Source organism: Piliocolobus tephrosceles, chromosome 21 (genome assembly GCF_002776525.5).
Source record: "Piliocolobus tephrosceles isolate RC106 chromosome 21, ASM277652v3, whole genome shotgun sequence".
Taxonomy (NCBI): Eukaryota; Metazoa; Chordata; class Mammalia; order Primates; family Cercopithecidae; genus Piliocolobus; species Piliocolobus tephrosceles.
The window spans coordinates 36044679-36059119 of record NC_045454.1 but is presented as its reverse complement, the minus strand read 5'-3'; the positions used below and the strand labels follow the sequence as shown (position 1 = coordinate 36059119).

Sequence of the window (14441 nt, the reverse complement as noted above, 5' to 3'; positions counted from 1 at the left end):
GCCCAGTTCCAGGTGGGTGCAGCAGGAGAGGCGGGGGGCGGCGCCAAGCATCAGTGCCCAGTTCCAGGTGGGTGCAGCAGGAGAGGCGGGGGGCGGTGGTCAGCTCAGCCTCACGCTTGTGTAGCTTCACCCGACACCAAGCACAGCCTGTCTCTACTAAAAATACAAAAATTCGCCAGGCGCAGTGGCTCACGCCTGTAATCCCAGCACTTTGGGAGGCCGAGGTGGGTGGATCATGAGGTCAGAAGATCGAGACCATCCTGGCTAACACGGTGAAACCCTGTCTCTACTAAAAATACAAAAAAATTAGCTGGGCGTAGTGGCGGGCACCTGTAGTTCCAGCTACTCGGGAGGCTGAGGCAGGAGAATGGTGTGAACCCGGGAGGCGGAGCTTGCAGTGAGCCGAGATCGCGCCACTGCACTCCAGCCTGGGCGACAGAGCGAGACTCCGTCTCAAAAAAAAAATATATATATATCAAAATTAGCCAGGTGTGGTGGGCACCTGTAATCTCAGCTCCTTGGGAAGCTGAGGCAGGAGAATTGCTTGAACCTGGGAGGCAGAGGTTGCAGTGAGCCAAGATCATGCCATTGCGCTCCAGCCTGGGCAGCAAGAGCGAGACTCTGTCTCAAAAAAAATAAACTACATCCATGGTCCCTTCAGAGGCTGACACGTGTTTCAAATCTCCAGAAAGCGTTTGTCTGGGCCTCCCCGGCCCCAGCCTTCCACCTGAGGCAAAGACAAGCGTTGGTGGCCCTGGAACCATGGGGACCACATAGCTCCCTCGAGGGTTTCCAGGGATAGCGCAGGCTTGGGTCAGAACTTCCAGCTGGAACCTCTTGTGTCCCACCACCAGGGACCCACATCTGTGTAGACCCCATCCACCCCACACTGATGCTAGAGCATCCCAGGTCTCCTCCCACAGAACAGCAGCTGCCAGGGTCCCTAACTCAACCCAAATGCTCTCTCTTTCCGTTAACAGACATCCCTTAACAAGCTCTTGGAGGCGCTGGGGAAGGCAGAGCCCTTCTTTATCCGCTGCATCCGTTCCAATGCTGAAAAGGTGAGTTTCTCTAAGGTGTTTGGGAGGAGAAGGCCCATGCCAGACTCTTAGGGGTGTCGGTGTCCCTGCATCCAGCCCCAGCCTCCACGCAGCATGGGGAACAGTGCAACAGTCCATCCAGAGGCAGCTGGGCATGGAGGGTTAGCAGTGAGGATGGCCCAAGTGGCCATTCAAGAGTAGGGACATCATCTAGAACATGGAGAAGCCCAGAGAAGGTTTGATTAGGGAGCGACAAGTCAGGGGTGCTCTTCAGATACATTCCAAAGAGTAGCCAGTGCAAGGAGTGTACCAAAAGGCAAGAGCTGAGGTTACATAGCAGAGTCTTAGAGGCACACACAGCCCGCTGCTCACATTGCAAGGGTCTAGAGAGACCCTCGGAGCCCCGGTGGAAGCACCAGTGGGGGCTTCAGGCTCAGCACTGGCACAGGCTTCCTTTACCCCAGAGGTCCACTCTGTCCCTAGGAAGATAGCTCAGGGACTTTGCCAGGGACTGAGCAGGGGTGTGGGGGCTCCCAGACAAATGTGAGCACACAGCCAGGCAGGAACCTCCCACCAGCTGTACCTGGGGAGATGCTCCATCGTGCACCATCTTTGCTCGTGGGCCGCGCCAGCAGATGGTTCTCTATGATAAGAGCCATTCTGTGCACTGGAGGGTGTCAGGCAGCATCCCTGGCCTTGACATCCACCCCCAGTCATGACAGCCCTACCCATTCTTTCCTGTCTGCCTTTTTTTTTTTTTTTTTTTCGGTTTTGTTTGTTTGTTTTTGAGACAGAATCTTTCTCTGTCTGTCACCCAGGCTGGAGTGCAGTGGTGCGATCTCGGCTCACTGCAGCCTCGACCTCCCAGGTTCAAGCCATCCTCCTGCCTCACCCTCCCACGTAGCTGGGATTACAGGTGCCCACCATGCTCAGCTAATTTTTGTATTTTTAGTAGAGACGGGGTTTCACCATGTTGGCCAGGCTGGTCTTGAACTCCTGACTTCAAGTGCTCCACCCATCTCAGCCTCCCAAAGTGCTGGAATTATAAGCGTAAGCTACCGCACCCAGCACCGTTTGTCTTTATAGCTACACCATGCCTTATCTCTCACTGCCCACCAGGGTGAAGTCCAGACCCCTGAGCTCCAGGCTTAAAGCCCACTGAGGCAGCCGCATTTCCAGCCTCTTCTCTCCCCTGGCAGGAAGCATCTCCCTGTGTCCCCATCAGCCCCTTGGCTTCTTCCTCCTCCTCTGGGCCTCCACCCAGCTGCTCCCTGCCTGTTCTATCACCTGTGTGTGGCTCCTGCCCCCAGACCAAGCTCTCCTCTCCACCAAATCCCCAGCACTTACCCTGGTGCCTGCCACGGAGAACAAGCCCAGGACACATCTGCATTTGGGTTCTTTTTTTTTTCTTTTTTCTTTTTCTTTTTTAAATAAATTTAAATGACTAGAGATGGGGTCTCACTATGTTGTCCAGGCTGGTCTCAAACTCCTGGCCTCAACTGATCCTCCCATCTTGGCCTCATTCCAGAAGGAGTGTCTGGAGCAAGGAAGGACCCCTTGTCCAGGCGCTTCTGGCTGCTATGCTGTAGAACACTCCCAGGTCGGCTAGCCAGCACCCACATGTGCACCCTGACCAAGTCTGTGTTAGGGATCCCAAGGGGCAGTGGTCACATGGCAAAGTGCCCTAATCTCACAGTTCCCAGGCCTGAGCCACTGACAGGCTTGGGCATCCTGTCCGGTCAAGGCCACCTGCCTGATCTCTCACATTCCCATTTCAGAAAGAGTTGTGCTTTGACGACGAGCTGGTCCTGCAGCAGCTGCGCTACACGGGTATGCTGGAGACCGTGCGCATCCGGAGGTCAGGGTACAGTGCCAAGTACACATTCCAGGTAGGCCACAGGCACACATACCTGGACACACCTGTTTCATGGCAAAGGCAATCGCCCTCTTCCAAAGAGAGCTCCTTGCTGGAATGTAAACCCAGCAGGCTGGCCAGTCGCAGCGGCTCACGCCTGTAATCCCAACACCTTGGGAGGCCGAAGCGAGCGGATCACCTGAGGTCAGGAGTTCAAGACCAGCCTGACCAACATGATAAAACCCCATCTCTACTAAAAATACAAAAATTAGCCAGGTGTGGCAGCAGCTGCCTGTACTCCTAGCTACTGAGGCAGAAGGATCCCTTGAACCCAGCAGGCGGAGGTTGCAGTGAGCCGAGATTGAGCCACTGCACTCCAGCCTAGGCAACCGAGCAAGACTCCATCTCAAAAAAAAAAGGAAACCCCTGCCTCATGCCAAGAGCTGGTACCTGTGTCACCCTGAGCCCAAAGCCAGAGGTGACAGTGCCTGGTTCCCTTTCATGCTTTCCCTTCATAGCCCCAGGGACTAGAATAATATAATGTGCCTCTTTTCTCATCCATTGAATAGAAATAATGTCTTTCTAACCCTATGCGGATAAGAAAGGCAAAATTATAAAAAATGTAGAAATGCTGGTGTGTTTTACCAATACTTGACCCTTAAATATTTGAAATAATACTTTACTAAAAAGAAATGTTCCGGGCAGGTGCAGTGGCACATACCTGTAATCCCAACACTTTGGGAGGCCAAGGCAGGAGGATCACTTGAGCCTAGGAGTTTTGAGGCCAGCCTGGACAACCTAGAGAGACCCTGTCTCTGCAAAAAATTTAATAATTGGCCAGGTGCAGTTGCTCATGCCTGTAATTCCAGCATTTTGGGAGGCCAAGGCGGGTGGATCACTTGAGATCAGGAGTTCGTTACCAGCCCGATCAACATGGTGAAATCCCATCTCTACTAAAAATACCAAAAAAAAAAAAAAAAAAGGCCAGGCACGGTGGGGCACACCTGTAATCCCAGCTACTTGGGAGGCTGAGGCAGGAGAATCTCTTGAACCCAGAAGTTGAAGGCTGCAATAAGCTGAGATCGCACCATTGCACTGCAGCCTGGTCAACAAGAGCAAAACTCTGCCTCAAAAAAATATATATATTAGCCAGACAAGGTGGTGTGCACCTGTGGTCCCAGCTACTCGGGAGGCTAAGGTGAGAAGATCACTTCAACCCAAGGGGTTTGAGGCTACAGTGAGCTATGACTGAGCCAGTGCACTCCAGCCTGGATGGCAGAGCAAGACCCTGTCTCAAAAAAAACTAGAGGCCCAGTGCGGTGGCTCACGCCTGTAATTAGCACTTTGGGAGGGCAAGGCAGGCAGATTGCTTGAGCTCAGGAGCTCAAAATCAGTCCAGGCAACATGGTGAAAGCCCATCTCCACACAAAAACACAGAAGCCAGGCGTGCTGGCATGCAGTGTACTTCCAGCTACTTGTGGGGCTGAGGCAGGAGGATTGCTTGAGTCTGGGCAGTCGACGGTGAGCCATGTTTGCACCACTGCACTCCAGCCTGGGAAACAGAGCGAGACTGTCTCAAAAAAAAAAAAAAAAAATGTTCCTCCAGCTGTGATCTAACTCCCTCACAAGTCCTAGACTGCAAGCTCTATTGCAAGGGTGGCCCCGGTTCCCAGGCACCTCGACCATCTAAAAGACCTAGGACCTTGTATCTGCAGTGGTCTTTCTTAAGATTACAGACTGTTGACCAGGCATGGTGGCTTAGCCTGCAATCCTAGCACTTTGGGTCACGTGACCCAGGCACCACTGCATCCAGCTAAGAACCCATTTCCTTTTTTTTTTTTTAGGCAGAGCCTCACTCTGTCGCCCAGGCTGGAGTGCAGTGGCATCTCGGCTCCCTGCAACTTCTGCCTCCCATGTTCAAGTGATTCTCCTGCCTCCTCCTCCCCAGTACATGGGACTACAGGTGCCTGCCACCATGCCTGGCTAATTTTTGGTAGATTCAGGGTTTTGCCATGTTGGCCAGGCTGGTCTCATAGGTTGAGCTCAGGAGTTTGAGACGAGCCTGGGCAACATGGTGAAACCCTGTCCCTACAAAAATTTTTTTTTAATTAGCCGGGCGTGGTGGCTACAGGACTAAGTACCTGTACTCCCAGCTTCCGGGGAGACTGAGGCAGGAGGATTGCAACGATGTGATCTTGGCTCACTGCAACCTCAGCTTCCCAGGTTCAGGTGATTCTCCTGCCTCAGCCTCCCAAGTAGCTGGGACTACAGGTGTGTGCCACCATGCTCAGCTAAGTAGAGATGGGGTTTCACCATGTTGGCCAGGCTGGTCTCGAACTCCTGACCTCAGGTGATCCACCTGCCTTGGCCTCCCAAAGTGCTGAGATTATAGGCATGAGCCACCATGCCCAGCCCAGGCTATTTCTGAAAGCCTGAAATTTCAGATTTGTCATTACCATTCCTGTCAAACCCAATTTCACCTTAACCGGGGTCACCAGATCCCCGTCTCCTCATCGCTGGCCACAACACTCACCCAGATTCTCCTTTCTCTGCCCAAATAATGTAGGATTTCACTGAGCAGTTCCAGGTGCTCCTGCCCAAGGATGCCCAGCCCTGCAGGGAGGTCATCTCCACCCTCCTGGAGAAGATGAAGGTAGACAAGAGGAACTACCAGATCGGGAAGACCAAGGTCAGTGCTCCTGACCCTCGGGACACTACAAACCCACACCCTGCCTTCCACCGCACACCGTGTCTTCCCAGGCCCCCAGGGCCACTCTCTGAAACATACAGGGCTCTGTCTAGGAAATGCATTTCTAGGGACCCAGCAGAATACTGCACCTAAGGGATAGGGGCCGCCCTGGCTGAGCCCCACCTGCTGCTCTTCAGCGGGGCTCAGAGACTCCCTCTGCATCACCTGTTTATTGCTGCGTCACAGGTAGGAAAGGGACGATCGTGCTAACTGGCAGGATTTAGGAGCTGGTCCATCCCCTTTACAGTATCAGGCGGGAGGCGGCCTGCAATTGTCCTCCCTTCCAGAGATCGTCTCCCATCTCTGGGCATGTGTTTGCCTCTTGCTATGGGGGCATTATTCAGCCACCCTTGTTTAACAGGTGCCAAGGTCAGTCCCCCGAAGGCCTCACCTGGTGTAAAAAAATTCCCTTCCAGCCAAGCGAGGTGGCACGCGCCCAGAGTCCCAGCTACTTGAAAGGCTGAGGTGGGAGGATCCCTTGAGCCCAGGAGTTTGAGACTAGCCTGGGAAACATAGCAGGACCCCGTCTTTATACAGTATTTAAAAATTAGCCAAGCGTAATGGCATGCACCTGTGGTCCCAACTGCTTGGCAGGCTGTGGCAGAAGTTTGAGACTGCAGCGAGCTGTGATTGCACCACTGCACTTCAGCCTGGGTAACCGAGTGAGACCTCATTTCTTTTTCTTTCTTGTTTTTATTTTTGAGACAGAGTCTCACTCTGTCACCCAGACTGGTGGTGCGATCTCAGCTCACTGCAGCCTCCACCTCCCAGGTTCAAGTGATTCTCCTGCTTCAGCCTCCGTGCAGCTGGGATTACAGGTGCCCACCACCATGCCTGACTAATTTTTGTATTTTTAGTAGAGACAGATTTTCATTACAGGCACACATCTGTAGTCCCAGCAACTCAGGAGGCTGAGGCAGGAGAGTTGCTTGAACCCGGGAGGCGGAGGTTGTAGTGAGCTGAGATTGCACCACTGCACTCCAGCCTGTGAGACTCCATCTCAAAAAAAAAAAAAAAATGGAGCCACACCTAGGTGCAATAGCTCATGCCTATAATCCCAGCATTTTTGGGAGGCCAGGGTGGGCAGATCAATTGAGGTTGGGAGCTCGAGACCAGCCTGGCCAACATGGTGAAACCCTGTCTCTACTAAAAATACAAAAATTAGCCAGGCCTGGTGATGGGCACCTGTAGTCCCAGCTACTCGGGAGGCTGAGGCACGAGAATCACCTGAACCCGGTAGGCGGAGGTTGCAGTGAGCCGAGATGGTGCCACTGCACTCCAGCCTGGGCAACAGAGTGAGACTCCATCTCAAAAAAAATAATAAATAAATAAATAAATAAATAAATAAATAAAGCCCTGAGTGGTCAGCACACCAGCCTGGGTCTCACTCTGGAGTGCGCTATGCAGACCTCCCAGGCACAGAGGTGGTGTCAGGGGCAGCGCGGCTGACCCCACCTGACCCCGTGCCCACCAGGTCTTCCTGAAGGAGACGGAGCGGCAAGCCCTTCAGGAGACGCTACACCGGGAGGTGGTGCGGAAAATCCTGCTGCTGCAGAGCTGGTTTCGGATGGTGCTGGAGCGTCGGCACTTCCTGCAGATGAAGCGGGCCGCCGTCACCATCCAGGCCTGCTGGCGGTCCTACCGGGTCCGGAGGGCTCTGGAGAGGACACAGGCCGCCGTGTACCTCCAGGCCGCATGGAGGGGCTACTGGCAGCGGAAGCTCTACCGGCGCCGGAAACAGAGCATCATCCGCCTGCAGAGCCTCTGCCGGGGGCACCTGCAGCGCAAGAGGTGAGCAGAGCCAGGCCACGCTCTCCAGAATATTCCAGAAGCCAAGAGGGTCACTCACCAAATTGCTGCCCATGATATACCATCTGGCCTGTGGCACTAAGGGGATGTCATTCTGGACACAGGGAAGGGTTGGTGGGAAACCAGATGCCTGGACACACATGGGCTACAGAGAGGGGCTCTGAGGCTGGCAGGCAGCACTCAGGGACAAAGCTCTGCTTTGCCATTGGCTGCGCCCATTCTCTGCCCAGGGACTCCCCTATACCTGGATCGGTCAGGGAACACCTGGATTCAGGGTTGGGGGGGGCCGCCTGGACCAGCCCAACACTCAACATGGAGCTGGGGCATCCACCAGGCACAGAGAACCCCCCAGCAGGATATCAGCAGCTCCCGTCCCAGCACCCACAGCTACAAGCCCAGCCCCTCCCTGACCTAGGCACCCTGTGCACCTCTCCCCTACCCACACAGACCCAGCTCTGCCACAGGTCACATCCCAGCTCCCAGAGCAGGCCCTACCCACATGTGCAAACAAGCCTCCTAGGCCAGGTGCAATGGCTCATGCCTGTAATCCCAACACTTTGGGAGGCTTAGGTGGGAGGATCGCTTGAGCCCAGGAGTATGAGACCAGCCTGGCCAACATAGCAAGATGCCATCTCTACACAAAATTAAAGAGTTAGCTAGGTGTGGTGATGCACACCTGTAGCCCCAGCTCTTCAGGAAGCTGAGGTGGGAGGATCACCTGGGTCTGGGATGTGGCGGCTGCAGTGAGCTATGATCACACCACTGCACTCCAGCCTGAGTGACAGAGTCAGACACTGTCTCTAAAAACCAAACAGGTTGGGCGTAGTGGCTCACACCTGTAAGGCCAGCACTTTGGAAGGCCAAGGCAGGCAGATCACATGAGTTTGAGACCAGCCTGGCCAACATGGCAAAACCTCATCTCTACTAAAAATACAAAAATTCACCAGGCGTGGTGGTGTATGTCTATAATCTCAGTTACTGGGGAGGCCAAGGCACAAGAATCACTTGAACCCGGGAGGCAGAGGTCGCAGCGAGCCAAGATCGTGCCACTGCATTCCAGCCTGGACGACAGAGTGAGACTTTGTCTCAAAAATAAAATAACTAAATATAAAAACAAAACAAAAAGCCTCCTAGAAAAAGACTCAAGGGAAAGCCCACAGTGGACCCCAAACGAGTTTGAGGCTTCTTAACAACCCACCCACCACAGCCCCAACAAGGGTCCTCTCCCCTAACAAGGAAGCCAGGCAGACACCGGGCAGGAGTATCTGTGACACCGAGGGGGCACCACCCTCAGCCGCCTTTCCTGATCCAGGAGATTCCTGCTTTCCAGAAGCATCTCTCAGGGCCACTAGGCACAGGCGAAGCCCCGTCTGCAGCCCACAGGCTGGGGGTCCCATCGGAATTCAGTGGGAGGTAGAAGGAATGTTTGTTTCTGAACCAGCTGTCTGCTTTTTCCTCACTCCAGCTTCAGCCAGATGATCTTGGAGAAGCAGAAGGCAGAGGAGAAGGAGAGGGAAGCCCTGGAAGCCGCAAGAGCAGGCGCTGAGGAGGGCGGGCCGGGTCAGGTGGCCGGCGGGCAGCAGGTAGCTGAGCAGGGGCCAGAGCCGGCAGAGGATGGCAGGCACCTGGCATCAGAGCCTGAGGTGTGGCCAAGTGACAGGTCCCCCCCAGAGCACTCCTCACCTGAGAAGGAGGCCCCGAGCCTGGAGAAGTCTCTCCCGCCCCAGAAAACCGTGGCAGCTGAAAGTCACGAGAAAGTCCCCAGCAGCCGGGAGAAGCGTGAGTCGCGTCGGCAAAGAGGACTGGAGCACGTCAAGTTCCAGAACAAACACATTCAGTCCTGCAAGGAGGAGAGCGCCCTCAGAGAACCTTCCAGAAGGGTCACCCAGGAGCAAGGGGTGAGTCTCCTGGAAGACAAAAAGGAGAGCAGAGAAGATGAAACCCTTCTAATCGTGGAGACGGAGGCTGAGAACATGTCCCAAAAGCAGCCCACAGAGCAACCCGAGGCCATGGCAGTTGGCAAGGTCTCTGAAGAAACCGAGAAGGCGCTGCCGGGTGGGAGCCCCAGGCCTGGCCAGGTGGAGCGGCCGACCAGCCTGGCCTTGGACAGCAGGGTCAGCCCACCAGCCCCCGGCAGCACCCCCGAGACCCCCGAGGACAAGAGCAAACCGTGGGGCAGCCCAAGGGTTCAGGAAAAGCCCGACAGCCCCGGAGGCTCCACACAGATCCAGCGGTACCTGGACTCTGAGCGGCTGGCCAGCGCCGTGGAGCTGTGGCGGGGCAAAAAGCTGGTGGCCACCGCCAGCCCTAGTGCCATGCTCAGCCAGTCCCTGGACCTCAGCGACAGACACCGGGCCACAGGGGCCGCCCTCACGCCCACAGAGTAAGCCCCACACCCTCTTCTGTCTGAGCACCAGGGTCCAGGCCAGGTGGGCAAGGCCGGGGCAGTACCACACATCCTGGAAACACATGTGTAATCATGCCCAGTGGGTGTGCGGGAGCCCTGAGGGAGGAGGAAAAGCAGGGCATGCTAAAGGCCAAGTGACAGCAAGGCACCCAGCCAGGGCCCAGGCTGGGCCCCGGAGCCTTGAGGGGTCCCCAGAAGGAGCTGTGCTCGTATAGAGAGGCCCTGGCCTTGAGGGAGGTGGCTCCTCAGGTCAGGGTCCCTGCTTCCCAGCAGTCTTGGGCCTTGGTTTCTAATTGGTGAACAGGACTAACTGTACTCCTTGGGGTTAAAAGAGCAGGGGCTCGCTCTGCCTGAGCCTTAGTAAGCCAAGTGTCGGTGACTTGGAATCTCCAGCTCCCTCTTCCAGAGGGCCTGCAGGACCAAAGGAAAGAAGTCAGGGAGGAGACAGGCCTTCCCTGCAGCAGGTCTGCTCAGCCTCCCCCTGCTTGTATTGGGGGCCAGATCATTCTCTGCAGCGGGGGCTGTCCTGTGTATCACAGGATGTTGAGCAGCATCCCTGGCCTCCACTTACCACGTGCCAGGAGTATCATAAATAGATGATGGATGGAGTGAGGGAGAGAGAAAGGAAAGGATGTGTGGATGGGTGGGTGGGTGGATGGATGGGTGGATGGATGGATGATAGAGATGATGGAGGGATGGATGGAAGGAAGATAGAGATGATGGAGGGATGGATGGATGGAAAATGGATAGAGGTGATGGATGGAAGACAGATACAGATGATGGATGAAGGGATGGATAGATAGAAAACAAGTAGTAATGGATAGAGGCATGGATGGATAGATGGATGGATGGTACAGATGATGGATGGATAGAAGATGGGTAGAGATTAGGCTGGGCACGATGGGTCACGCCTGTAATCCCAGCACTTTGGGAGGCCGAGAGTTTGAGAGGAGTTCGAGACCAGCCTGGCCAACATGGTGAAACCCTGTCTCTACTAAAAATACAAAAATTAGCTGGGCGTGGTGGCACATGCCTGTAATCCCAGCTACTCGGGAGGCTGAGACAGGAGAATTGCTTAAACCTGGGAAGCGGAGGTTGCAGTGAGCTGAGATCAAGCCACTGCACTCCAACCTGGGTGATGGAGATGAGACTCTATCTGAAAAAAAAGAAAAAAAGAGATGGGTAGAGATTATGGATGGAAGGAAGATAGATGCCAATGATAGATGGATGGAAGATAGGTAGAGACGATGAATGGAGGGACGGAAGATAGGTAGAGACGATGGATGGATGGACAGACAGAAGGATGGGTAGATGGCTGGAAGATAGAGAGCTGATGGATGGAGGGATGGAGAGAAGGTAGGTAGAGATTATGGATGTAAGATAGAGATGATGGAGGAATGGATGGGTAGAAGATAGGTAGAGCCGGGTGCGGTGGCTCACACCTATAATCCCAACACTTTGAGAGGCCGAGCTGGATGGATCACCTGAGGTCAGGAATTTGAAACCAGCCTGGCCAACATGGCAAAACCCCGTCTCTACTAAAAATACAAAAATTAGGCCGGGCGCGGTGGCTCAAGCCTGTAATCCCAGCACTTTGGGAGGCCGAGACGGGTGGATCACGAGGTCAGGAGATCGAGACCATCCTGGCTAACACGGTGAAACCCCGTCTCTACTAAAAATACAAAAAATAGCCGGGCGAGGTGGCGGGCGCCTATAGTCCCAGCTACTCGGGAGGCTGAGGCAGGAGAATGGCGTGAACCCGGGAGAGGGAGCTTGCAGTGAGCTGAGATCCGGCCACTGCACTCCAATCCGGGCGACAGAGCGAGACTCCGCCTCAAAAAAAAAAAAAAAAAAAATACAAAAATTAGCCGGATGTGTTGGCGCATGCCTGTAATCCCAGCTACTCGCGAGGCTGAGGCAGGAGAATCACTTGAACCTGGAAGGCGGAGGTTGCAGTGAGCTGAGATCTCGCCATTGCACTCCAACCTGAGCAACAAGAGCAAAACTCCATCTAAAAAAATAAAAATAAAATACAGATAGATAGAGATGATAGATGAAGAGATAGATGGAAGACAGATAAAGAGGATGGATGGGTGGAAGGTAGAGACAATGAGTAGAAGGATGGATGGATGGATGGATGGATGGATGGATGGATGGATGGATAGATAGACAGACAGATAGATAGGCAGGCAGACAGGCTCTCTTGGGCTAAGGCAAGGTTTCCTGCCCTTCACACTCAACATCTGGGGCTGGATCACTCTCTGAGTGGAGACCATTCTCTGTAGGGTATTGAGTAGCATCCCTGCCCTCTACTCACCAGATGCCAGAAGTACCCACCCACTCCTTTCCCCCCACCTCAGTGGTGACAACCGAAACTGTCTCTAGACATTGCCAAGTGTCCCCTGACCGGGTCACAACTGCCCAGGTGAGAACCTAAGAACCACTGAGACAAGAGAATGCCACTGACTCAGTCTAGTCAGTAAAAGCCATGTTTCTGTGATCTCGCAGGGAGAGGCGCATCTCCTTCTCTACGAGCGATGTCTCCAAGCTCCTCCCATCCCCGGCCAAGGCTCAGGTAACAACATGGCGAAACGCCATCTCTACTAAAAACACAAAAACTAGCCAGGTGTGGTGGCGCTTGCCTGTAACCCCAGCTACTCTGGAGGCTGAGGCAAGAGAATCGCTTGAACCCGGTGGCAGAGTGGAGGTTGTAGTGAGCTGAGACCAAGCCACAGCACTCCAGCCTGGGCAACAGAGTGAGACTCCGTCTCAAAGAAAACAAAAAAAAAAGCGGGAAGTGAGCTCGATGGATGGAGTGTAAATGCCTGCAGGGGCTTCACCATCTAGCACAGGCCTGCCAGCCTTTCCTTAGCAGCCCCTCCCCACACCATCTTGCAGCCTGCAGCAGAAACCACGGACGGAGAGCGAAGCACGAAGAAACCGGCTGTCCAGAAGAAGAAGTCAGGTGACGCATCCTCCATGCCAGACGCAGGGCTGTCCCCGGGCTCTCAGGTCGACTCTAAGTAAGTATGGGGCTTGGGGGAAACTCAGGCCACCAGAGGATGCCCGGGGTCCCTGCCAGGGCCTCGCAGCAGTGTGGCCTCCTAAACCAATCATATTTACAAAGCACGTTCGCAAAGGCATTTGCTCAGTAGAAACTGCATGAGGCGGCCAGGCGTGGTGGCTCACGCCTGTAATCCCAGCACTTTGAGAGGCTGATACCGATGGATCACTTGAGGTCAGGAGTTGGAGACCAGCCAGGCCAACATGGTGAAACCCCATCTCTACTAAAAATACAAAAATTAGTTGGGCGTGATTGCACGCACCTATAATCCCAGCCACTTGAAGGCTGAGGAGGAGAATCGCTTGAACTCGGGAGGTGGAGGTTGCAGTGAGCCGAGATCACGCCACTGCACTCCAGCCTGGGTGATGGAGGAAGACTCCATCTCAAAAAAAAAAAAAAAAAAAAGCCTCTAGGGCAGAATCCTTACCACCTCTTCTGGCTTTTGGGGGCTCCAGGTGTTCCTTGACTTATGGCTGCATTACTCTAATCTCTGTCTCTGTCAGCACTTGGCCTTCCCCTCTGTGTCTGTCTTCTGTCTTCTGTCCCTTAAAAGGACACATGACTGGATGGATGCCGTGCGTCACGCCTGTAATCCCAACACTTTGGGAGGCCAGGGTGGGATGATCACTTGAAACCAGGAGTTCAAGACCAGCTGGGCAGCGTGGCAAAACCTTGTCTCTATAAAAAAAAATGTCAAACATAGCCAGGCAGGACGGTGCATGCCTGTAGTCCCAGCTACTCAGGAGGCTGAAACAGGAGGATCCCTTGAGGCCAAGAGTTCAAGGCTGCAGTGAACTGTGATCATACTACTGCACTCCAGCCTGAGCAAGAGAATGAGACTCTGTCTCTAAAAAAACTTTCTATCTTTTGGCACATGGCTCGTACCTATAATCCCAACAACTCAGGAGGCTGAAGTGGGAGGATTGTGCTCATGAGGCCAGGAGTTTGAGGCTGTAGTGAGCTACGATCACACCACTGCACTCCAGACTGTGTGACAGAGTGACACCCCAACTGGAACAAAAAAGAAAAGAAAATGGAGTCCCCCTGTGGCTTCTGTTTGATATCCTTCTTTCTTCACGTAACTCCCCTGCCAGTACAAAGAAAGAGCTATTGCTCTTTATGAGATGATCCTTTTTTTTTTTTTTTATTTCAAAGACAGAATCTCACTGTGTTGCCCAGTCTGGCAGTCTGGAGTGCAATGACATGATCTCGGCTCACTGCAACCTTCACCTCTCAGACTCAAGCAATTCTCCTGCCTCAGCCTCCCAAGTAGCTGGGATTACAGGTGTGCACCACCATGCCTGGCTAATTTTTTTTTTTTTTTTTTTTTGTACTTTTGGTACAGAAGGGGTTTCGCTATATTGCCCAGCCTGGTCTCAAACTCCTGGGCTCAGCTGATCCACCCACCTCAGCCTGCCAAAGTACTGAGATTATACAGGCGTGAGCCACCATACCTAGCCAGATCCGTTTTTTCTTTTCTTCTTTTTTTTTTTTTTTTTTTTTTTTTTTTTTTTTTG

General features: G+C 53.7%; 1 protein-coding gene across 1 annotated transcript in view; it reads left to right on the top strand.

Annotated features, from left to right (window-relative positions):
* Positions 1–14441, top strand: part of MYO9B (myosin IXB) — a 136434-nt gene that overhangs the window by 108544 nt on the left and 13449 nt on the right. Inside the window, 7 exon segments of the mRNA XM_023229693.1 lie at positions 981–1061; positions 2819–2929; positions 5462–5584; positions 7119–7435; positions 8919–9836; positions 12369–12435; positions 12759–12883. Of these exon segments, the coding sequence (XP_023085461.1) occupies positions 981–1061; positions 2819–2929; positions 5462–5584; positions 7119–7435; positions 8919–9836; positions 12369–12435; positions 12759–12883 (1742 nt within the window).